The sequence below is a fragment of the Mastomys coucha genome, unplaced genomic scaffold, assembly GCF_008632895.1.
Source record: "Mastomys coucha isolate ucsf_1 unplaced genomic scaffold, UCSF_Mcou_1 pScaffold3, whole genome shotgun sequence".
NCBI classification, from domain to species: Eukaryota; Metazoa; Chordata; class Mammalia; order Rodentia; family Muridae; genus Mastomys; species Mastomys coucha.
In genome coordinates, this window is record NW_022196909.1 from 67,873,263 (window position 1) to 67,897,520 (window position 24,258).

Sequence of the window (24,258 nt, forward strand, 5' to 3'; positions counted from 1 at the left end):
CTCTCTCTCTCTCTCTCTCTCTCTCTCTCTCTCTCTCTCTCTCTTTCCTCACCCTGTACTTACATTTCTGGTTTACATTTAAACATTATAGATTACTTCTCAGCTCATTTTTTCCGCTTTTCTTATGAAATGTTCTCTTACGATGCTCCCATGAGTGTGACTATATTCTTTCTTTATCTTTTGTAATGATGGATATCACCTTCTATTTGCTTAATGGCTTAATACACCTCATTTTGTCTTTCCTGGTTTTTATGGTTAGAAATGAAAGTATGGATGTTATTCTGGTGTGTTTATCTTTGTAAGGTAAGTTGGAATTTATTTCCTAAATACTGTTTCTTGCTCTGTGTTTCTGACACTCTGAACTCTATTATACTACAGGAAAGTTCCTTTCAGGTCATGTTCATTTGGGGTATTAGATGCATTACACATTCTGGTGTCTCTTTCTTTCTCTGATTTAGGGAAATTTTTGCTGTCATTCCATTGTACCCAGTCTCTCTGAGTTCAGTTATTATCTTTGTTTATTCTTATTATTACTGTAGATTTGGGGGATTAAATTTTTGATTGTATTCCAAATTTTTGGACATTGTCGTTATGCTCATTCATTTTTCCTCAACTGATGTTTGATTATAGTATTTTCCCCACATTGTGTTCTCGCCCTGATCGTCTGTCTTTTACCTTGTGAAAACCTACCGATCATGATTGCCACTGTGTGGTTTTGCTTTGCTGCTGTTGTGATTTAGTTCACTAAGATTTCCACTTCTGATATTTTAATTATCTTCAACATCTTAGGGTTCTTGCTCAGTTTCTCTTCCCTGTTGCTAACTTTGTCTTCCACAAAGCTGGCTGCTCCATCTGCTTTGCTATAGAGCTTAGACTGGATCTATCTGCTTGTTTGTGTCTTTTGAGGGAAATCACTGATCATTTTCAGTAGTACACTTCGAAATCTTTATCTGAAGGGCTCTGGAGATAGTTCAAGGGGTAAAACAATTATATAGAATGGAGAGATTCCCAGCACTCAAATCAAAACCAAACATGGTGACATGCATCTGCATGAGTGCTGAGAAAGATGCCAAAACCTTGCTTACTGTCCATTTTAGCTGTCTTTGCTTTAGAAGTTTCCCTTCTGGGTATGATAGGGTTCTCATTAGCCAAACTTAGCTGGGACATTCTGGGGATGGGTTCTCACCCTCCTGAGGCACACTGCATGGAGTGGCTATGGTTCAAGGTGGAAGTGTTTCCTCACTAAAATTGCTAACATGGGAAGCAGCCATAACACTGATGTCTGTACAGTAGACAGTCTGACTTACACTTCTGATTTAGGTATTTTTTCAGTCAAGTCTGTTCTCGGTTTCATCACGTAGATAAGTAAAGCTACCCAGCTCATTGTCAGTAAACCCAGTGAGGCTAACAATTGGTTAGATACCTAGTTCATTGTCAATAAACCCAGTGATGCTAACAATTGGTTAGCTAAGGAAAGAGGGATCTTGTAGAAGAAGAAGTAACCCAGCATCTCTGGGTTGTAACATTGTAAATGCTACTTTCATCTTTATCACTCTCTTAGTTCCATTTCTATTGCTGTGATAAAATTATCTGTTGAAAAACAACTTAAGGAAGAGAGGGTCTATTTTAGATCAAAATTCCTGGTGACAGTCCACAAGTGTCCATAAGTGCTTAACTTAATTATCTATTACTTAATACCTAATTTCCATAATCTAATATGCCATGTCTAATAGTGTCTTCTTTCTATTCTTAATTTTAAGTTGAAGAAGCCAAGACTCTTAAAAATTCTGTGTTTACCATGGTTATAACTAGAAAGTAAGGACCAGGACTTCAGCGACACATATAACTATGTACTTCACACAAGACTTTGTCCTTCTTTTTTTTAAAAAAAAGATTTATTTATCTTATGTGTACAGCTCCTGCCCCACTCCCACCAGCCCCACTGGCTCTGGCATAATTCACTGTAGCTGTCTTCAGACGCACCAGAAGAGGGCGTCAGGGCATCAGATCTTATTACAGGTGGTTGTGAGCCACCATGTGCGTGCTGGGATCCAAACTCAGGACCTTCAGAAGAGCAGTCAGTGCTCCTACCCGCTGAGCCATCTCGCCAGCCCCGACTTTGTCCTTCTCTTGAGACAATTTGATCAATCATTTCTGAGTTTGAATTATAGCAGAGTGCCAAGAATCAAAATTGAGATTCCTTTAGATATGACTATCAAACCTCAATGTAATCTCAGGAGTGTTAGTCAGTGAAATAAAGTACCACTGTGAAGGGAGAGATCTGTAGTAGAACCACTTGGCAGTGTATAAGAAGACTGCAGCAGAGTGAAGCAGGCACCCCGCATAGATGCCCCAAACAAAGTACATAGTTGTATTAGTTACTTTCCTGTTGCTGTCATAAAGACCCATGATCAAGACACCTCATAAAAAAAAGCGGTTTATTTGGGCTTAAAGTTCCAGTGAGATGAGACTCCATTGTGACAGAGAGGCATGAGAACAGGCAGGCTTGTTGGCCAGTGCATGAAGCTCAGTGATCTCACCATCAAACAATAAACAGAGAGAGCAAACTGCAATTAGGGCAGGACTGTGAACTCTTAAAGCTCACCTCACTGATATGCTTCCTCCAGCAAGGCTGCGCCACCTCCTCAAATAGTGCCATGAACTGGGGACCAGGTGTTCAAACATCTGAGACCACAGGGCACATTTCCCATTTATATAGCACACTAGTTACCTTGAATAGAGGCCAGTGACAGGCTAGGTATCTAACAATAGCAGAAGTTTAGGTCCTGTCTACAGTTAAGCTTGTGGAAAAATGAATTCTTCATATAAGTGGTATCTGTCATCTTAATTGTAAGAATGTGTCGGTGAGAAACTTGCTCAGGCACCAAGACTCATTGACAGAGTAGAATTCTGAGACTTAAATGAACTTGTAGAAATACAAACATTTTGTAAGTTATCAGTCAGAGGATCCTATACAGAACCAATGGAGACTTCTTCAAACAAAGGAATGAATATAATGTCAGTGCCAGTGTAAACAGATCTAAGTAGAGATTGTACTCAAGGATTTCTTCATTTCTTTGATAAGTTTGCCCTATTGTGTCTTTAGCAGAACAAGCTATTTTGTCTGTTCTACAATAAAAGTAGACAATGATCCTGTACAATTCCATGAGGGCCCAATTTTTGTTAAAGAACAAAGTTTTATATGCCCTGGGGAACAAGATAAACAACAAAAAGTAGCACTGTGACTTTCCAATAACGAACACATAGCTTCACAGTTGGTTACAATAATTATATGTATCTAAAAAGAAGAATCTAAGGACAGTGTTTTAGTAAAAATTGTTGATGTGTTAAGATTAACAAAAAATGAGTAAACCAATATTTTCTTTCACTAAATGACTAACAGTTAAACTAAGTGAAGGCCTGGAAGCCCGCTGGGAGGCAACACAGTATCTTTGTTGTTTCATTATAATTAGTATAGATGATACAAATCCAAATACATCAATGAAGTACTTGATGGTATAATCACCATGGCAATTCATGAAACTTAAATAACAAAAGTAGGTATTTTCAATGTTTACTATTATCTTTATTAGCAACTCTTGTTAAGTACATATACACAATTGAGTCTGGAAATGAAACGGAGGCATTGGAAAATGATTTTATTTTCTTGAAATGGCTAATGAACATGCCTGAAGATCATGTCTGTCCCTAAGCAAGAAGCCTGCAATAGTCAAGAGGGTCTAGACTTGCTTCCACCACCCCTTGCTTGGCTATTCTGACCTTACATCTTTTGTTTTCTTTCCTATTCTCCCTTTCTTGGCCTGTGAGATTAAATGCTCCAGAGCACAGTGCTCCTGAGGATGGATTCTAGAAAGACTGTATTTTTTCTATATTTCAAGGCTCTTTAAAGAAGCAGGGGCTTGCTCTATTGTCCTCTGCTCCCTGCTTCTCTGCTGGGGTACCTGGAGCTCTGCCCCTGGCCTGATGCTGGGAGAAGGCAGGGCAGAGTCCTTATAGGAGAGTCCACAGTCCTTGTTATCCTTCAAGGGGCTGGAAGGGGAAACAGTGGGGTTTAGGACAAATGCTATGTTTCCCCATCCCGTGTGTACCCCTGCACCTCCAGCACACTGCTGGGAGTCAGTAACAGGGCTCCCTGCTCCACACTTCCCCTCAGAGCATCCATTCCCATGTGCTGGGCAGAAAAGAGAAGGTAGAGTCCAGAAAGGGCAGAACCCAATCAGATTCTGATTCAGAGTGAGTGCTTAGAGTACTGAGGGACTAGAGGACAGAAGATCTTCACTGGGAGTTGTAGGTGGCAAATATTTAAGATGAAGGCCTTTCCTACTGTGATCCTTAATGAAGAGATTATCCTTATAAGTATGTTTGTTCATACTGACTTATTTAATGGTGGATATGAATACATACACTTTATTCAGGGTGAACCAGGTAGTAAATACCTTTTGCAGGAAGGAATGCCCAGAAAGAGAAATACATTGGCTGACCACTTGGGGACTATTGTAGATACCTCATTAGCATTGAGAATTCCAGATGTTTATGCTATGTGACCCAGTGCTTATGGTCCTCAGTGGGGTGCTGTGGTTACATGTTCCAGAATAGGTAGAGCCAGATAGGGAATGGCTCCACTTCTGCCATTCTCAATTCTGAGAGTCCTGGGCCTTGAGCTCATTCAAACTTACCATTCTTATGCCTGTCTGGTAACAAGGTCCCACATGCCCTAGGTTCTAGGTCTTGTTAGTGACTTCAAAGAACAAGGTAGCTAGAAGCAAGAAGCTGAAGATGCTTCAGTTTTCCACCCATGAGATCCAAAATAAATAGGAGAAACTTTCATTCTCAAGTACCATGCTACAGCTGAACTTCATGTTCCTCTTAAAGATATTGAAGTTTTAAATCATACAACCTAAAACTGTGCAGTAGAATTAACATGTTCATATTCTCAAAGGGAATCCATTATGATTATGAATGGATAACTGAGTAAAATCTAGGAGTGATGTATATACATCTTTTACACAGCTCCCCACCTAGATAGTTTTAAAGGCCAATGGAATGATTGAAGTTAAAACTAGGAGAACAGAGAAGGTAAAACTAGGCATGAAAACTGGGAGTCCTTTAAAACTTGGTAAATAAGATCACAGCACCCAAAAGTTTACTAGCCTCTAAAGAATTTGATCTTTATCAGTAGGACCTCTGGCATGAATGACATGCCTCTTGGGAAGTCTTGGCAACTGTGCTAATCTGTATTATCCACTATCTAGGCAGAGCCCAAGGGGAATGGAAGCATCAACAAAAGACTTCCATCCATTGTAGAAGATGAGGAAGAAGAAGAAGAGGTGGAGGAAGAGGAGACTACCTCCCTTTCTCCCATCTACACAAGAGGATCTTCTGTCTCACATAGCAAAAAGACTGGAAGCAATAAGAGCTACCTAGGTTTGAGCTTAAAGCAACTGGCCTCAGGAACAGTACCATTCCATTCACCTATCAGAGTCTCCAGTGCCAACTCCCCTAAAACCAAGCAGGAAGCTGACCCACCTAACCATGGCAGAAAGAAAGAGAAAAACCTGAAAGTGCAGCTTTCTAGCCTGGGTACTGCTGGAACCCCAGAGCTTAGTCCAAGGTAAGAGTCACCAGTGCATCAATCTCTCCAATGAGAGCCCACACTTCTGTGTGTGCTCATGTACAGACTAGTACACACCTTGTAAATTATTCAGCCTTCTGACACTTTCTGTCTCATAACTTCACAACCTTGATTCTTCAGTTTCCCTGAGCCATGTGTGCAATCTTTTGAAACATATGCACAGATGTGTTTTTGTGTTATAGAAATTGTACTTATTAGTATTTACATGGGCTCACTTCTTTTTTGTTCTGTTTCCTCTACTTATCATGATGAAACTTAAAATTTAATTCACAATAAAAAAGAAGAGAGGAAGAGCCTTCTGGGTGACTCCTTAACACCAACATCTTTATGGAACAACAGGTTGAAGTGATGAATGGCTGTAGGGTGGTTTTCTAGTCACTCTAGACTGCTTGTTATTGTGGATCATGGAGGCTGGTCTCCTTTTTGTTCTTTTTAGTAACACTAGCTGTATTTTGCATTGAAAATAAAAATCACTTTAGAATAAAAGGCATTGAGATGGTAAAAAGAAAAAAACAAGTCATGCTCTCGTCAAGGTGAGAAAAAGGCAATTAAGAACCATCAGAGTCACCAAGGAATGAGTAACCAAGAGAGGAAAATATCTTGAGTGTTTTTCTAGGTTTCACTCAACTTGTGAGGTGATTTCTCCATTCCTTTTTTGAAAGATGTCTTTAGTCTTCTTGCAATCCCAAGAAGCCACTTGTATTATCTCTTACTATAATGTTGTAAGAATAAAGCTTAAGACTTAAATATTCTGCCCAAGACCTAAGCAATAGCGTGGAATAAGAAAAGCTCAATTCAAATTCTTTCTCTACTTGTAAACCAAGTAATTGTTTTAATACAGTAGCCCATTATCCTCTTGAAGAAAAGACATTTTAGCATCTGAGTATTGCACGTTAAGCTGAGTGGGAAGGAAGTGTGATAACTTTTAGGTAACTGGAAGAGAAAGGCTTCCGTGAGCCAGGACCACACACTCGTCAAATGAGTGTTTGTTCACATGGAGAGCATTTCAGGCCACTTGCCAAAATGTTATAGTTTCAGTAAATGACTGGAACTTTCAATTTTGATTTTTGTTATCTTTCTGTATAATTTTTTACAGTCTACTTGTATTTGGCAGTGAACAAATTAGACATCATTTACCAAGGAAAAAGGCTCAACTGCTCAGTGATTTAAATACTAGAGCTGAAACTGGAGCTTGGTGGAGCACACTTGACTGGTATGCATGAGGCCCTAGCTTCTGTTCCTAGAATGAGAACAACAAGAATATTCAGAGAATAAATGAAGTTCTTTAATAGGTACTTTTAGGATTTTGTCTAGAGGCAGCATTACATTTTTTTCCTGTGATGTTTCACTCATTAAAAGTTAAAACATGTTTTTTCTTCAATGGGACTAAAATTTTTGTGTGTGTGTGTGTGTGTGTGTGTGTGTGTGTGTGTGTGTGTCTATATGTGTGTTAATCTGCTTTTTAAATCTGAGAATAAATAAGTCTAATTTCTATAACATCAATGTCTAATAAAAATAAAACACAAGAAAAAGTGTAAGCCACATATGTAGCTTTAAAGTTTCTAGTTGCTACATTTTAAATCGAGTAAACCCGAAATGCAATTCACTTTGGTATATATTCTATATATACGTACCATATATCCCAAATATTATCATTTTAAATGTGAAAACCATTGAACTCGTTAAAGAGGTCATGGCTCTTAAAACACGTTTTCAGTCTCTGGATGCATGCTATACACAGAGCACTAGTAATCAGGCTGTCAAGAGTCATATCGGAAAGTGGTTACCAAGGGGCTGCCATAACTTTGTAGCCCCCAGAATTTAGAAACTGAACACAAAATGTCTTAGACGTCTTATAGAACTTCTGGGGTTCATACATGTAAGTGCACAGCCAACTAATTGTCTGACCTTGGCACAGGATTGTTGATGGAATTGAAGATGGTAACAGCAGCGAGGAAACTCAGACTTTTGACTTTGGCTCTGAACAAATCAGGCCAGAGCCCAGGACTTCCCCTCCCCTTGGAGGTAAGCACCTGACTAGTCATCTTTAAGAATGATATTTCTCACCAATGTGTGGTGTTTGACACTGTTGCCTTCTGATCTTAACTGATTCTTCATGGCATTCAGTGATTTGACTTAAGTCTATAGCGTCTCCAGGTACTAAGATCATTGTTTGTGATTATTCTCTGTCCAGGACTCATGTCCTGCCATTTACCATTTATCAGGCACAAAGTTTCTGATATTCATCAAAGGGTACCCCTATTTTCTAGATAAATTCACATCAACATCACCTAGAAGAAATATCATGTTAATTGTGTACTCTGAAAATGTTGGTAGTGCTTAATCATTTATTTGGTAGGAGGTTATGTACTTACAGACTATCAGAATAAACAATGTGAAGTTATTTAAGACAGTTGAATATGAAGCACCAACCAGTGAGGATGATGAGTTATTATAAAGATACCCTTATCTCAAGCCCAGTTAGATCTCTCTTCCCATCTGCCAACCTCAACCACAAAAAGCATCTGTCAAAAAGGACATGATCAAGGCCATGACAAGCAAACCATGACTTCATTTGATCAAAACAGGATACTGCATAATTGCTAGATGCATGTGGATAAAGCAAAATGATTACAAGAAAATTGGTATGCAAGACCAGCATACCCTGGCCATGTCATTCCCACTTATGACCAAATGCTCAGATCCCCATGCTAACTAACCAGTAACTTCCTTTATAATCCCAGCACCAAGAAAGACCATTGAATGGACAGATCCAGCAACAGGAATAGAACTCCATGGGTCAGTGAATTCAGGACATGATTTGGAATTAGCGATCCTTCCTAGTATCATTGTCTTCTGGAAATAAAGGAAGGGTCCACATAAGACTTGATGCAAGAGGAAAAAGAGTAGTCTTAAATCATTGACTCGACTAAATCACATATGTTGACATGACTTTGTTGGGGCAATGTTCAAGGAAATAATTGTTCTATCAAACTGCTGTCTTTACCACAAAAACCAGTAGTGAGTTGTAGCAGCAAGGCTCTCCTTGTGGTCACCCCTGGGGCAACACACAGAGTCCTGTCCATCTAACCAGCTCTTAGCTTCCTCTGCTTTCTTTTTGTATCATAAGGCCCTATTCTCAAATATTTAAGCAACAGTTTTTCTTTATTCCATTTCCTAAGGGTCTTAGTTTTGCCTAGACCTTCTGTCCTCTGTGTTCACACTCATACTTTGTCTGCATTGCCACCAAATTGTATCCCAGACTTCACACATTGCTTTTAATGTAGAAAGAGAAGTTTTTAAGTGTGAGAATATTTGTACGGCTTAGCCTCGGTGCCTAAAACCTGGAGACTATTTCATACAGCCTTTAGCATGAAATCCAAACCCACTGACTAATTGCCTTCAAGTATCAATTCTGTTTTCTGGGTTATTTTTTCACTGCTATCTCCTTAAAGAGGATGTGATGGGAAATTGCTTGTTGATGGACTGCAAGACATCTCTGTAAAACAGGCTCTGTTGTGACTACTTTGCTCTGCTCAAGTGATTTTTCTTCTTCCAAATAAGTATTCTACTCACAACTGATCATAGGGAAGCTAATTCTGTCACAATTCTTATTTACCTAAGATTATCATTTAATTGTGCAATGGGTCAAAGGGCATGCATTACTGCCCCTTACTTATACATGGAGAAAAGAATCTGTCAAGTCTTTTCCTCCCCAAAGCTCTGACTAATTTGTGCTTCTTATCCTGGACAGAAAAAAAATGTATTTAGAAGAGTAGAGTAGGGAGGAACTACAAAAAAGAACTAAAAATGGGCACAGTATAGCAAACGACAGAAGCACACCAAAGAGATTAGCCCCTCAAGCAGGAGTGGAATGAAAGGTTCTTATGGGCATAGCAACCAGTATTTCCAATGGAGACATGGTCAGTGGGTGTGTCAGTGGGGAGTGACAATGAGAATGAAAGGAGATGAGAGATTGGCTTATAACATGCTGATGATTGTGTCTGGGGACACATGCAGCCAGTGTGAACACCAACCACCATGCTGTGACACTGGTCCCTAAGGGTACAGCAGGTGCCATCCAACAAAGGAAATGAGGTTTATCTGAACCTAGGGCAAAGGAACCCACAGAGCTCAGGCAGCAGGGAAGTGTGAAGTAACAGCTGGCCTTTCTCCAACATAGCAGCAACCCTGAAGCTTGAATACTCAGTGCATTTCGGAAGGGCTCACTCTCTGTGTGTCATTTTTCAGAATCAGAGATTGGAGCTGCATTTCTGTTCATCAAGGCTGAAGAAACCAAGCAGCAGATAAACAAGCTCAACAGTGAGGTATGTGGAGAGCAGGGGTGGATGGGCAAAGGAGACAGAAATTCTACCTACAGCAGAAGCAGTGTGATATAAGAACCAGCTTGTGCCCCTGGAGAATAAATTCCTGAGCTTCACAGGGCCCTGGGACTTTTGACCCTTCATGTAACCAGTCCAAAAGCTCCATTTCCTGTTTGTAGGTAGGCAACAGTAATTAAGGCTCTTTGACCCATGGTAGAATTAAATGAAATGACCTAAATAAATAAAGTGAGCTGTAAAAACATGGTCATTTTATAACTAGTGACAGTATCTACCCTGACCAGAAAATGGTCTAAATAGCCACACTTTTCAGTTTTCAGTGAGTGAGTTTGTTGAACATGTAGGAAAAGGACAGGCATCAAGCAGAAGACAGACAGAAGTTATAGACAAAATACAACTACCTCAGACCCTTACAACACTCAGCAGAGACAAGTGGAAGAGCCCCAGTGGGAGAAGCAGCAGAAACGCCTTCACAGAATTGGTGTTTACAACACACAGCAGAAATGCATGCACTAAGGAAGACCGGTCAAGCAGCTGGATGGAGCGCCCACTAAGGGATCCATGCAGAGCAGGAGGTCTGTCCACGGATGAGCATCTGGCTTCCTCATGACACTCTAGGTGGTTTTAATAATAGAAACCTCTCTCGGGAATCATTTATCTTCCATTTGCTCTCCAAGGTACATTTTACATATCTTTGTCTGTTTGCTGTCTTCCTCTCTTCCTGTCACTGACTTGGGGAAAAACACCAAAACAGGGACTTTTACAGGATACTTGGTATGAGTGTGCTTGAGTCTGGCACCCTTGCTGGTACAGTGTACTTTCTAGAAACTTAACAGTATGTGACAAGGTTTTGACTACAATATAAGATACATTCTGAGCAGAGATTTTATTTAACAGACATCCTTTAGTTTTTAGCCATTTAAAGCAAGATTGTTAGTTCACAGAATGGATTTTCTCAGAGTGAATTTGGCCTAAGTTCTGCTTTTTCTCCATCACAAATTTGCTATATAACATTGGAACTTTATTCCTCTGAATCCTCTGATTGTCCGCATGAAATAAAGTAACCTTTCCAACAATTTTATTAAGACATATTTATGTACCTTGAAATATATTGTAAAATATGTGATTCAGTAAGTTTTGTGTTCATTTAGCCATCACCAAAAGTTACCTTTCGAATCTGTTTTGACACCCAAGTAATGCCTCTTAGTCAGCTTTACAGTTAGTCTAGGGAGTCTGCCTTGGAAAACCTGGTCTACTCTCTGTTTTGATAAGAGTTGCTTTTCTGACTATTATAAATAAGGCTGCTATGAACACAGTGGAGCATGAGTCCTTATTACATGTTGAAGCATCATCTGGGTATATGCCCAGGAGTGGTATAGCTGAGTCAGAAATTGGAAACAACCCAGATATCCCTCAACAGAGGAATGGATATAGAAAATGTAGTACATCTACACAATGGAGTACTACTCAGCTATTAAAAATAATGAATTTATAAAATTCTTGGGGAAATGGGTGGATCTAGAGAATATCAATCTGAGTGAGGTAACCCAATCACAAAAGAACACACATGGTATGCATTCCCTGATAAGTGGATATTAGCCCAGAAGATCAGAATACACAAAGTACAAACAACACACCACAAGAAACTCAAGAAGAAGGAAGACCAAAGTGTGGATACTTCATTCCTTCTTAAAATGGGGGGACAAAATACCCATGGAAGGAGTTCTAGAGACTAACTATGGAGCAGAGACTAAAGGAAGGACAATTCAGAGACTGCTCCACCTGGGAATCCTTCCTGTATTCAGTCATCAAATCTAGACACTATTGTGGATGTCAGCAAGTGCTGGCTGACAGAAGCCTGATATAGCTGTCTTCTGAGAGACTCTAACAGTGCCCATCTAATACAGAAGTAGAGGCTCACAACCATCCATTGGACTGAGTACAGGGTCCCCAATGAAGGAGCTAGAGAAAGGACCCAAGGAGCTGAAGGGTTTGCAGTCCCTTAGGACGAACAACAATATGAACTAACTTGTACCCTCAGAGCTCCCAGGGACTAAACTACCATCCAAAGAGTACACATGGTGGGACTAATGGCTCCAGCAGCATATGTATAGCAGAGTGTGGCCAAGTTGGTTATCAATGGAAGGAAAGGCCCTTGGCCCTGTGAAGGTTCTATGCCCCAGTGTAGGGGAATGCCTTGGCCAGTAAGCAGGAGGGAGTGGGGTGGTGAGAGGGGGGAGGGGGAGGGAACAGGGGTTTATTTTAATTTTTGTTTTATTTTATTTTATTTTATTTAATTGGAGGGGAATCTGAGAAAGGAGATATTGTAAATAAAGAAAACATCTAATAAAAAATAATTGATATAATCCAATAAATTTCCCACTAGCATTCAGAAAAAAGAGTTGCTTTTCTCCTCATTCACATAGAATAACGTAGCTTCTTGATTGATGCCTCAGTTTTAATTGCTTTCCCCAAATAATAATAGTCTAAAACACATTCTGGGGCTAAATTGCAAATAATTATTTCAGAAGAAACCTACGAAGCTTGATGGTAAAGCAGAGAACAGAAAAGCTTGAAGTTGAAGAGTAAATCCATATTAATGAGGTCATTGGAGTTCAGGCTTTCTAGAACGTCTGGGAAATTGCAGAGGACAACTCAAACATGATCATTTCAGAAACAAGAAGAAGGCTGAGGCTTTTTACTGGCCTAGCTACAAAGAAGTCTTGACAGACTCAGGAAAAAATGCAGGAAGCCCTGGGATTCCTTTGGACCATGGGAAGGACTTGTGAAGAGGGAAAGGGAGCCCCCTTCCAGACTGAAGTTTGAACTCACATGCTATAATCTGGGATCGAGTCAGCTTGTACTAACATACTAATGAGGATTTTATAAATGAAATTCATCTGATCATACAACATGCCATAATTTGTAGTACCACAAAATATTGTACTACAACTTTAGCAACACAGGTTTCTCCTAAATCTGGGTTCTCTGTTAGTGAAGACTTGTACTCAGCTGCTATCCCTTCTTCCATATTTCTGTTTCAGAAGTCAAATTGGGACTAACAAGAGGGAAAAATTCCAGAAGAAGGAAATGTCACTACTAGAGAACCCAGTAGTGGGGTTGACATTTATCATAATGATTAGTTCAAACACTGGATCACCCAAATAAACCTCCACTGAGAAATATAGAAGGGGTTATGAGCACTAACTGCTCTTGCAGGGCACCCAGGTCTGGTTCCCAGAACCCACAGGACAGCTTACAACCATCTGCAACTTCAGTTCCAGAAGATCCAGGGCCTCTATGGACACTAGGCACATGCATTACACAGACATACTGCCACATACAGACCAGACATAAAAGATTTAAAACTATAGTATTTTTTTAAACAGGGAAAAAATAGCTAGACATCTTATTGGCAATCTACACATTAGCCTTCCTTTGAGCCATTTCTCTTCAGATATTACCCTGGCTCAAACGACCCATAATTCCATTGGAATTCTTCCACTCTCATTTGACACAAATAATTTAACTGTAAGAAGTGATTGGTCTGTTTCTTAACTGAATCATGATTCAGTTACTCTCCTTGAAAAAGGAGGCTTGTCTCTTCTGAGTGTAGTCACATGGCCAAGTCAGACTTTAGAGCTGATCACTGTATAATTTTCCTTTGACAATTTTGGTCCAGAAGTCTGTGGAAGCAGAGGTATATTTGCAAAACAAAAGAGCCTTACAATGTGATACATATATCATTGTTCTACTGAGAAACATTCATAAATATGCATTGAAGTAAGAAGGCTAAGATAAAATTATGAGTGGTTTAATCATCTTCTAAATATTAGATTTTCCTTTATAATAAAATATCTGATTTCCTCTTATTTGTATCTTAAGCAAACAACTTTATGCTTTAAAAATAATTTCATTTATACAGCCTTAACCCTGTGTATAGTGCATTAAAATCCTCTAAGAAGTGATTTCAGAATATTCAGCTACTCCTGACAGCCTCCTACATCTACCCATATGTTTTCCCACACCTCCTCCAAAATCATTTTGTTGGTATAGTGAAAAAAATCCAATCAGGTCAAAGCCTAATGTTGTGCATTGTGTATGTCCTACTTTTGGCAGATGGAATCAGTTGATTGCATATCTCTTACTTTATGTTTTCTTCAGTTACAACCAAGCAGGAAACATAGATAGTAAATGTGGACTGTACAGCCTGACTCTGAAGTTGGTTACTGAAATGCCAGATAACCGTATGACCAAGACTGAGATATGTCCTGCAAGCACTGGGTACACTGTGGGAACACTGATGAATGCCAATTCTGATATTTGCTCAAAGATTTAACATACATGGTATGAACTAATGTCAGTAGTTAAGAGCACTTATACTCTTCAAGAGGACCTGAGTTCTGTTCCCAGCACTCATGTCAGAGAGCTCATAGCCTCCTGCAACTTTAGCTCCAGGGATCTTGACGCCATCTTCTACCTTCTTTAGATCCCTGCATGTGTACTTGTGCACACACACATACATACACACCCATGCACACATAAAAGTACAATATAATAAATTAAATATTTATGTATATGATTCATACATATGGAATTATTCCTTGTGTAGATTTCATAATTTTCATAATTAACTACCTAAATATATATATATATATATATATATATATATATATATATATTTTGGTTTTTCAAGACAGGGTTTCTCTGTGTACCCCTGGCTGTCCTGGAACTCACTCTGTAGACCAGGCTTGCCTTGAACTCAGAAATCTGCCTGCCTCTGCCTCCCAAGTGCTGGGATTAAAGGCGTGCGCCACCACCGCCCGGCCCAAAATACATTTTAAAAGTGAGAAAAGATATAACATTGATATTAACCTACATTTCCAGCACACTTAAGGGAATTTTAAAGATGTAGGGCAGCCACCAATATCAGCCTGCTTTAGATACAGTGTCCATTCTTTATTGTGGAGTAAAGCTGTAACTCTAAGAAAAGTCTTTGACAATAACAATGAAAAGACACTTCAGGGGCCTTGAACGGTAAGAATCAAACACTCAATTTCTAAAGAGGTTTGTGGGTAAATGGTACATGTACTGTAGTTTCTCAATTCTGGGTGACCCAGAAAGGCATTATTGCAAAAGGTTTGAAGAAAACTGCTCCAGCACAGTGAGCTCATCACATAAACAGTGCTGAAACAGCAAAGCTGTCCTGGAGGGAATGAGTGCTTAGGTCCATATTCTGTTACTTCAACAAGGAGTTTGTCTTTCCTAATCTCATCCTGTTCTTCTATTAGTTGGCAATAAAATCTGCAATAGGAGCCCGTATATGAACATAAGACTATGGAGAGTGTAAATACCATCTGTAAAGTGTAGTGGCCTCTTTAATGTATGAGAACTAGATACTGGTTCTTTCTGCATTAGAAATCCCTTACATCTTTAACTGGGTTTTGGTCATTTATCTATCTTCTTTGTAGAACTGAATCTTTCCATCCTTTTTCCATTTTCAATTTGGTTATCTTCTGTCATTGATTCCCAAGAATTCTTTATATATTATAGAACCACAGCCCTTATGAAACATATGATTTGCACTATTCTCTTCTCCTTTTGTAGATCAAAGCTTAACTTTCTTGATGGTGTTTAATGAAGCACATGAGTATTAATTTTAGAGATGAGCTATCTTCCATTTTTCTTCTTGTGTGTTGGGGGTGATATATGTGAGAAAATCATAAATGAATGTTTATTCCTCTGTTTTCCTCTAGGAATTTTATAATGTAATAATGTTTTGTATTTGTATCTTTGATCTATTTTGAGTTAAGTTTTGCATATCGTATGAGTTGTTCATTTAGCTTCATTTGTAGAGGAATATTGGTTTTCACAGCTCTATTATTTAAAACAGTCTTTTTGGTGGAAAGGTCTGAAAACCATGTTTAAAAATCAGTGGACTACGAATGTAAAGGTTAATGCATGTGTTACTGCTCTTGTTGCCATAACTAAGTATCTGACAAGAAACCATGGAAAGAAAGAAGGCCTGTTTGCAATTTAAGGCAAGGCATTATGACAACAGGACTACATAACTGTCACATTGTATCCCCAATCCAAAGAAATGAATTCTGGGGCTCAGCTTGCTGTTCTTTTTATTCATAAACCCATCTTTAACTGGGTTTTGGTCATTTATCTATCTTCTTTGTAGAACTGAATCTTTCCATCCTTTTTATGTTTTCAATTTGGTTATCTTTTGTCATTGATTCCCAAGAATTCTTTATATACTATAGAACCATAGAACAATGACACCCACATGTAGAACAGGTCTATCCTTTTCAGTTAAACCTTTCTGATACACCCTCATATACACACACCATGTTTGTGTGGCCATTCTACAACCAGTGAAGCTGCCATTGGATGGTTAAGACTAACCATTGTAGTTTACTTATGAGATTAGATTTTTAGTTAGAGTTTTGCTTGATAGCTCAGCATAGCTCCAAATATGCAATCCTTCTGCTTTAGCTCTGTACCCTTGGCCCCCAGAGTATTACAGGTGTGAACCACCATGCTTGGCTATTTCTGGACTCTAAATTTTACTCTGATATGTCTATCTGTATGCCAGCTCTTTGCTCTCATTTTTACTTTGTCAGTACTTTCTGGAGTATAGGCTGTCTTGTGCGTGTCTTACACAGGAGTCCACAGCTGGTTTCTATTCATGATTCTGATGGTCCCAAAGTGGAATAAGTCCCAAAGTGAAAAGATAAGTGTCCCCTATCTTTGGTTTTCTCTTTCATGATTGCTTTGACAGTCCAGGGCTTCATGCGAACTTTAGAAACATCTATTTCTACAAAGAGGATAGTATGCTTTCTCAATGATCTTTTTATCATTTGAAATTTTCATTCAAGTGTACAATGTCTCTTCATCATATCAATCTCACCTGATCCCTCAATGACTGATCACATTTCTATATCTCTCTCCTAACTTCATGTGCTCATGCACTTGTTTCTTTTAACCAACTGAGTCCAGTGAGTGCTGCCTATATATGTGCAAAGGCATGGCATCATCCTACCATTGGCCACACTCCCAACAATAGTGACTCTCCCTAGCCCAGGAGTCATTAACTGCCAGTAGTCCCTCAGATGGATGGAGCTTTGTGAGCCCCTTCCCACTCCATGCTGAAATGTTTAAAAATATGTTTATTAATTCTTTGATAATTTCTTTCAATGTATTTTGAAGATCTTTTCCCCCATTCTTTTCCCTAACTTCTAGATTCACTCCTAGCTCCTACTTCCTACTTAATGTCTTCTTTTTTATTTAATAACCCTTCAACTCCAATTTGTGTTGCCTATATGATCCTGGCTGTGGAGCCAACCACTGGAGCATGCTTCACCGGTAGCCATGTCCTTAAAGAACCCTAATCCTCACTCACCCAGAGGCCATTAACTGTCTACAGCTTTTGAGTTAGGAGGCTTGTTAATACTTTCTAGACCATTGGCTGTTTTGTGCAGCCGTCGACAGTTGCTTTGAGTTCATGATCATGATGGTCCCAAAAGACACTATTTCTTGAGTCTTCCCTGTCTATGGCTGTTATAAGCTTGCTCTTCTCTGATGGTTCCTAAGTACTGAGGGTGGAGGCAATGATACAGATGTCCCATTTGTGACTGAGCACTCTGCTCATGTTTATACTCGGAACTTTGACCAGTTGTAAGTTTCTATGTTAAACACTATCTACTCCCCAAATAAATCCATCTGATGAAGTCTGAGAGCTTTACTTTTTTATAGGTAAAGAAAGAAACTTAGAGATCAGTTTGATGCTATATTCATTTTTCAGAATAATAATAGTAAATTCATTTTAAATTTGAGCAACAGTTGCTGTGTGCTCATATGTAAAATGGCCCTGTCCAGTAAAGAAGGCAGCATTTTGTACCAATTCTCCACTCTCCAACTCTTACATGCTTTCTGCCCCTTCTTGTGATGTTCCCTTCATTTGTGACAGTAAGCACACTGACAGAACCATGGTAAGGAATACTGCAATCTCAAAATCTTCTTATTCTTGAAATAAAGATTTTACTACGTATCTAGGGTTTTTATAAGCGATGTTTTATAATTTTTTCTTCCTAACTTTACATCTCTTCATTTGTATTTATTTCCAAGTATTCTATTCCTTTTATTCTACTTTAAAGGAAACTTTACAATTAATCATCAATTTTTCAGTTAGTTCTATATGTCTGTTTAGTGTATTTTCCAGTCTTAGTTGTATCTAGATGGATTCCTAAACCTTAAATGTTCCTAGGGCAGGACAAAATTTGGATTGAAGGCTTCTTGTGAGGTCCATGTGCTCCAAATATAAATGCAGTTTGCTGCCTGCCCTCCCTCCAAACAAACATTTCTAGGGCATCTGGTCACTGGATTTTTTTTTATAAAGGACTCACATGGAATGGTGAGCAGATACTTCATTATCCTTTGAGGCAGCTAAGCTCTGTGAGGTAATAGGGCACCATATTGTTTGGATATCTTTCCCTGAGAAGACAAAGAAGTCTGTTCACCCCAGACAAGGCACCAAGCACAGACCAAAGCTTCACCTAATTCTGCCTAGATGAACCAGTGAACTCAGCGTTATTTACAGGAGAAAAGATAAGGCGTTACCCACAGGAGCATGAGTGAGCATGGTTGAGCATGCTCAAGGGATTACTTGCAGGAGCATGGTTGAGCACAGTCAAGAGTTTACTTACTGGTGTGCTGGCAATGTAAAGAACAGCAGTGCCACAGAAGAAAGTTCTCTTCCTCCCAGTAACTGTCAGTGGCTTGTTCATATCCTCAGGGAAAGGCAGGCCCTTGGGAGATCTCCCCATTCTCACTGACCAAACATTTGTGCGTCCAGATGTGTGCCAGTCTCCAAGGTAACCACAACACATGCACATTTATTAGGGACTACAGTTTCTGTAGAAATAATAAATATAGTGAATCATAATGTTAATGTGCCCATATTCATGGATTTTTCCTAATATTTATCAATAAGCAACCAGTTGGCCAATTTCAAGTATCAACAGCTAAGTAATATTTTTCTTTTTTTATTAGAAATTTTCTTTATTTACATTTTAAATGTTCTCCCATTTCCTGGTTTGCCCTCTGGGAAAAAAAAAAAAACACTATTCCCTCCCCCCTCCCCCCTGCTCACCAATCCACTCTCTCCTGCTTCCTGGCCCTGAAATTCCCCTACATTTGGGCATAGAGCCTTCACAGGACTAAGGACCTCTCCTCCCACTGATGACCCACTAGGCCATTCTCTGCTACATTGCAGCTGGAACCATGAGTACCACCATGTGTACTCTTTGGTTGGTGGTTTAGTCCCTGGGAGCTCTGGAGGTACTGGTTAGATTATATTGTTGTTCCTTCTAAGGGGCTGCAAGCCATTCAGCTCCTTGGGTCCTATCTCTAGCTCCTTCATTGGGGACCCTGTGCTCAGTCCAATGGATGACTGTGAGCCTCCACTTCTGTATTAGATGGACACTGTCAGAGTCTCTCAGGAGACAGCTATATCAGGCTCCTGTCAGCCAGCACTTGCTGGCATCTACAATAGTGTCTGGCTTTGGTGATTGTGTATGGGAAGGATCCCCAGTTGGGGCAGTCTCTGAACTGCCCTTCCTTCAGTCTCTGCACCACACTTTGTATCCACACTTTGGTCATCCTTCTTCTTGAGTTTCTTGTGGTTTATGTATTGTATTTGCATATTCTGAGCTTCTGGGCTAATATCCACTTATTAGTGAGTGCATACCATATGTGTTCTTTTGTAATTGGGTTACCTCACTCAGAATGATATCCTCTAGATCAATCTATTTACCTAAGAATTTCATAAATTCATTGTTTTTAATAGCTAAGTAGTACTCCATTGTATAAATGTACCACATTTTCTGTATCCATTCCTGTGATGAGGGACATCTGAGTTCTTTCCAGATTCTGGCTATTATAAATCAGGCTGGTAAGAACATAGTGGAGCATGTGTCCTAATTACATGTTGGAGCATCTTCTGGGTATGTGCCTAAGAGTAGTATTGTTGAGTCTTCCAGTAGTATTATGTCCAATTTTCTGAGGAACCATCAAACGTATTTCCAGAGTGGTTGTACCAGCTTGCTGTCCCACCAGCAATGAAGGAGTGTTCCTCTTTCTTCACAACCTTGCCAGCATCTGCTGCCACCTGAGTTTTTGATCCTAGCTATTCTGACTGGTGTGAGGTGGAATCTCAGGGTTGTTTTGATTTGCATTGCCCTGATGACTAAGGATGATGAACATTTCTTTTGGTGCTTATTAGCCATTTTGTATTCTTCAGTTGAGAATTCTTTGTTTAGTTCAGTACCCCATTTTTTAAAAGGGTTATTTGGTTCTCTGGAGTCTAACTTCTTGAGTTTTTTGTATATATTGGAAATTAGCTCTCTGTAGGATATAAGATTGGTAAAGATCTTTTCCCAATCTGTGGGTTGTCATTTTGTCCTATTGACAGTGTCCTTTGCCCTACAGAAGCTTTGTAATTTTGTGAAGTCCCATTGTCAATATCTTGATCTTAGAGCATAAGCTATTGGTGTTCTGTTCAGGAAATTTTCCCCTGTGCTCAAGTGCTCGAGGCCCTTCCCCACTTTCTTTTCTATCAGTTTCAGCGTATTTGGTTTTATGTGGAAGTCAAGGAGATAAGAATGATCAATTTGCATTCTTGTACATGCTGACTACCAGTAGAGCCAGCACCATTTGTTGAAAATGCTGTCTTTTTTCCACTGGATGGTTTTAGCGCCTTTGTCAAAGATCAAGTGACCATAGGTGTGTGGGTTCATTTCTGGGTCTTCAGTTCTATTCCATTGATCTACCTGCCTGTCATTGTACCAAGATCATGGAGTTTTTATCACTATTGCTTTGTAGTAGAGCTTGAGTTCAGGAATGTTGATTCCACCAGAAGTTGTTTTATTGTAGAGAATAGTTGTCTCTATCCTAGGTTTTTTGTTATTCCAGATTAATTTACAAATTACTCTTTTCAGCTCTGTGAAGAATTGAGTTCGAATTTTAATGGGGATTGCATTGAATCTGTAGAGGGCTTTCAGCAAGATGGCCATTTTTCCTATATTAACCCTGCCAATCCATGAACATGGGAGATCTTTTCAACTTCTGAGATCTTCTTTGATTTCTTTCTTCAGAGACTTGAAGTTCTTGTCATACAGTTCTTTCACTTGCTTAGTTAGGGAGTCACACCAAGGTATTTAATATTATTTGTGAATATTGTGAAGGATGTTGTTTCTCTAATTTCTTTCTCAACCTCTTTATCCTTTGTGTAACAGAAGGCCACTGATTTGCTTGAGGTGATTTTATATCCAGCTACTTTGCTGAAGTTGTTTATCAGGTTTAGGAGTTCTCTGGTGGAATTTTTGGGGTCACTTAAGTATACTAACATATCATTCACAAATAGTGATAATTTGAATTCTTCCTTTCTAATTTGTATCCGTTTGATCTCTTTTTGTTTTCTAATTGCTCTGGCTAGGACTTCAAGTACAATATTGTATAGGTAGGGAGAGAGTGGGGAACCTTGTCTAGTCCTTGATTTAGTGAGATTGCTTCAAGTTTCTCTCCATTTTAGTTTGATGTTAGCTACTGGTTTGCTGTATATTGCTTTAAATATGTTTAGGTATTGGTCTTGAATTCCTGATCTTTTCAAGACTTTTATCATGAAGGGGTGTTGGATTTTGTCAAATGCTTTCTCAGCATCTAATGAGATGATCTTATTATTTTTTTTTTTGGAATTTGTTTATATAGTAGATTACCTTGATGGATTTATATATATTGAACCTTACCTATATCCGTGGAATGAAGCCTATTTGATCATGATAGATGGTAGTTTTGATGTATTCTTGGATTCAGTTTCAAGGATTTTATTGAGTATTTTTGCATTGATATTCATAAGGGAATAACAAATGTCTGAAGTTATCTTTCTCTATTGGGTATTTGTGTGGTTTAGGTATCAAATTAATTGTGGCTTCATAGAATGAATTGGGTAGAGTACCTTCTGTTTCTAGTTTGTGGAATAGTTTGAGAAGTATTGGTATTAGGTCTTCTTTAAAGGTCTGATAGAACTCTGCACTAAATCCATCTGGTCCTGGGTTTCTTTTTGGTTGGGAGACTATTAATGACTGTTTCTATTTTTGTTAGCAGATATGGGACTGTTTAGATCATTTATCTGATCTTGATTTGACTTTGGTACCTGGTATCTGTCTAGAAAATTGTCCATTTCATCCAACTTTTCCAGTTTTGTTGAGTATAGGCTTTTGAAGTAGGGTCTGATGATTTTTTTGTTATTCAGATTCTATTGTTATGCCTCCCTTTTCATTTCTGAATTTGTTAGTTAGGATACTGTCTCTGTCCTCTCTGGTTAGTCTGGCTAAGGGTTTATCTATTTTGTTGATTTTCTCAAAGAACCAGGTCCAAGTTTGGTTGATTCTTTGTATAGTTCTTTTTGCTTCCACTTCGTTGATTTCAGCACTGAATTTATTTCCTGCCATTTATTCCTCTTGGGTGAATTTGCTTCTTTTTGTTCTAGAGCTTTCATGTGTGCTGTCAAACTGTTAGTGTAATGCTCTCTCCAGTTTCATTTGGAGGCACTCAGAGCTATGAGTTTTCCTCTTAGGACTTTCATTATGTCCCATAAGATTAGGTATATTGTAGCTTCATTTTCATTAAACTCTAAAAAGTCTTTCTTTCTTTATTTCTTCTTTGACCAAGTTATTATTGAGTAGAGCATTCTTCAGTGTCTATGTGTATGAGGGCTTTCTATTGTTTAGGTTGTTATTGAAGACTGTCCTTAGTCTATGGTAATCTCATAGGATGCATGGAATTATATCTATCTTCTTGTATCTGTTGAGGCCTGTTTTGTGACCAATTATGTAGTCAGTTTTGGAGACGGTACCATGAGGTGCTGAGAAGAAAGTATATCCTTTTGTTTTAGGATAAAATGTTCTATAAATACCTGTTAAATCCACTTGTTGCATAACTTCTGTTAGTTTCACTGTGTCTCTGTGTAGTTTCTGTTTCCATGATCTACCTATAGCTGAGAGTGGGGTGTTGAAGTCTCCCACTATTATTGTGTGTGGTGCAATGTGTGCTTTGAGCTTTAGTAAAGTTTCTTTTATGAATGTGGATGCCGTTGCATTTGGAGCATAGATGTTCAGAAATGAGATTTCATTTTGGTGGATTTTATCTTGGATGAGTATCCTTATCTTTTTTGATAAACTTAGGTTGAAAGTCGATTTTATTCAATATTAGAATGGCTATTCCAGCTTGTTTCTTTTGACATTTGCTTACACCAGCCTTTTACTCTGATGTAGTGTCTGTCTTTGTCACTGTGTTGAGTTTCCTGTATGCAGCAAAATATTGGGTCCCATTTATATAACCAGTCTGTTATTCTATGTCTTTATATTGGGGAATTGCACCCATTGATATTAGTAGATATTAACGAAAAGTAATTGTTACTTCCTGTTATTTTTGTTGTGAGAGTTGAAATTCTGTTCATGTGGCCATCTTCTTTTAGTTTTGTTGAAAGATTACTCTCCTCCTTTTTCTAGGATGTAGTTTCCTCCTGTGTTGGAGTTTTCCATTTATTATCCTTCGAATGGCTGGGTTTGTGAAAATTTATTGTGTAAACTTGGTTTTGTCATGGAAACCCTTGGTTTTCCCATCTCTGGTAATTGAGAATTTTGCTGGGTATAGTAGCCTGGGCTTGCATTTGTGTTGTTTTAGGGTCTGTATGACACCAGCCCAGGATCTTCTGGCTTTCATAGTCTCTGGGGAGAAGTCTGGTGTAATTCTGATAGGTCTGCCTTTACATGTTATTTGGCCTTTTTCCCTCACTGCTTTTAATATTCTTTCTTTGTTTTGTGTATTTGGCATTTTGATTATTATATGACGGGAGGAATTTCTTTTCTGGTTTAAACTATTTGGAGTTCTGTAGGCTTCTTGTTTGTTCATGGGCATGTCTTTCTTTAGGTTAGGGAAGTTTTCTTCTATAATTTTGTTGAAGATATTTATTGGCTCTTTAAGTTGGTAATCTTCACTCTCTTCTATACCTATTACCCTTAGGTTTGATATTCTCATTGTGTCCTGGATTTTCTGGATGTTTTGGGTTAGGATCTTTTTGCATTTTGTGGTTTCTTTGACTGTTGTGTCAATGTTTTCTATGGTATTGTCTGTACCTGAGATTCTCTCTTCTATGTCTTGTATTCTGATGGTAATGCTTGCTCATGACTTCTTTCC

At 38.8% G+C, this 24,258-nt stretch overlaps 1 protein-coding gene and 1 long non-coding RNA gene across 20 annotated transcripts in view; one reads left to right on the forward strand and one right to left on the reverse strand.

Annotated features, from left to right (window-relative positions):
- Kcnh8 (potassium voltage-gated channel subfamily H member 8) overlaps positions 1-24,258 on the forward strand; it is a 413,545-nt gene that overhangs the window by 361,406 nt on the left and 27,881 nt on the right. For 18 of the 19 annotated variants that reach the window (XR_004112587.1, XR_004112585.1, XR_004112584.1 and 15 more), the window contains 3 exons: positions 5,274-5,632; positions 7,572-7,678; positions 9,905-9,981. Coding sequence is in view for 3 of the 19 variants with exons in the window: in XM_031348795.1 (XP_031204655.1) it covers positions 5,274-5,632; positions 7,572-7,678; positions 9,905-9,981 (543 nt within the window). In the remaining 16 variants the exon portion in view is untranslated. Of the gene's footprint in view, positions 1-5,273; positions 5,633-7,571; positions 7,679-9,904; positions 9,982-10,422; positions 10,527-24,258 lie in introns of those variants that run through there. The other variant, XM_031348796.1, reaches the window with a different exon arrangement.
- Positions 1-24,258, reverse strand: part of LOC116075546 — a 47,983-nt gene that overhangs the window by 18,811 nt on the left and 4,914 nt on the right. The window contains exon 2 of the long non-coding RNA XR_004112590.1: positions 18,708-18,915. This is a non-coding gene — a long non-coding RNA (uncharacterized LOC116075546). The remainder of the gene's footprint in view (positions 1-18,707; positions 18,916-24,258) is intronic.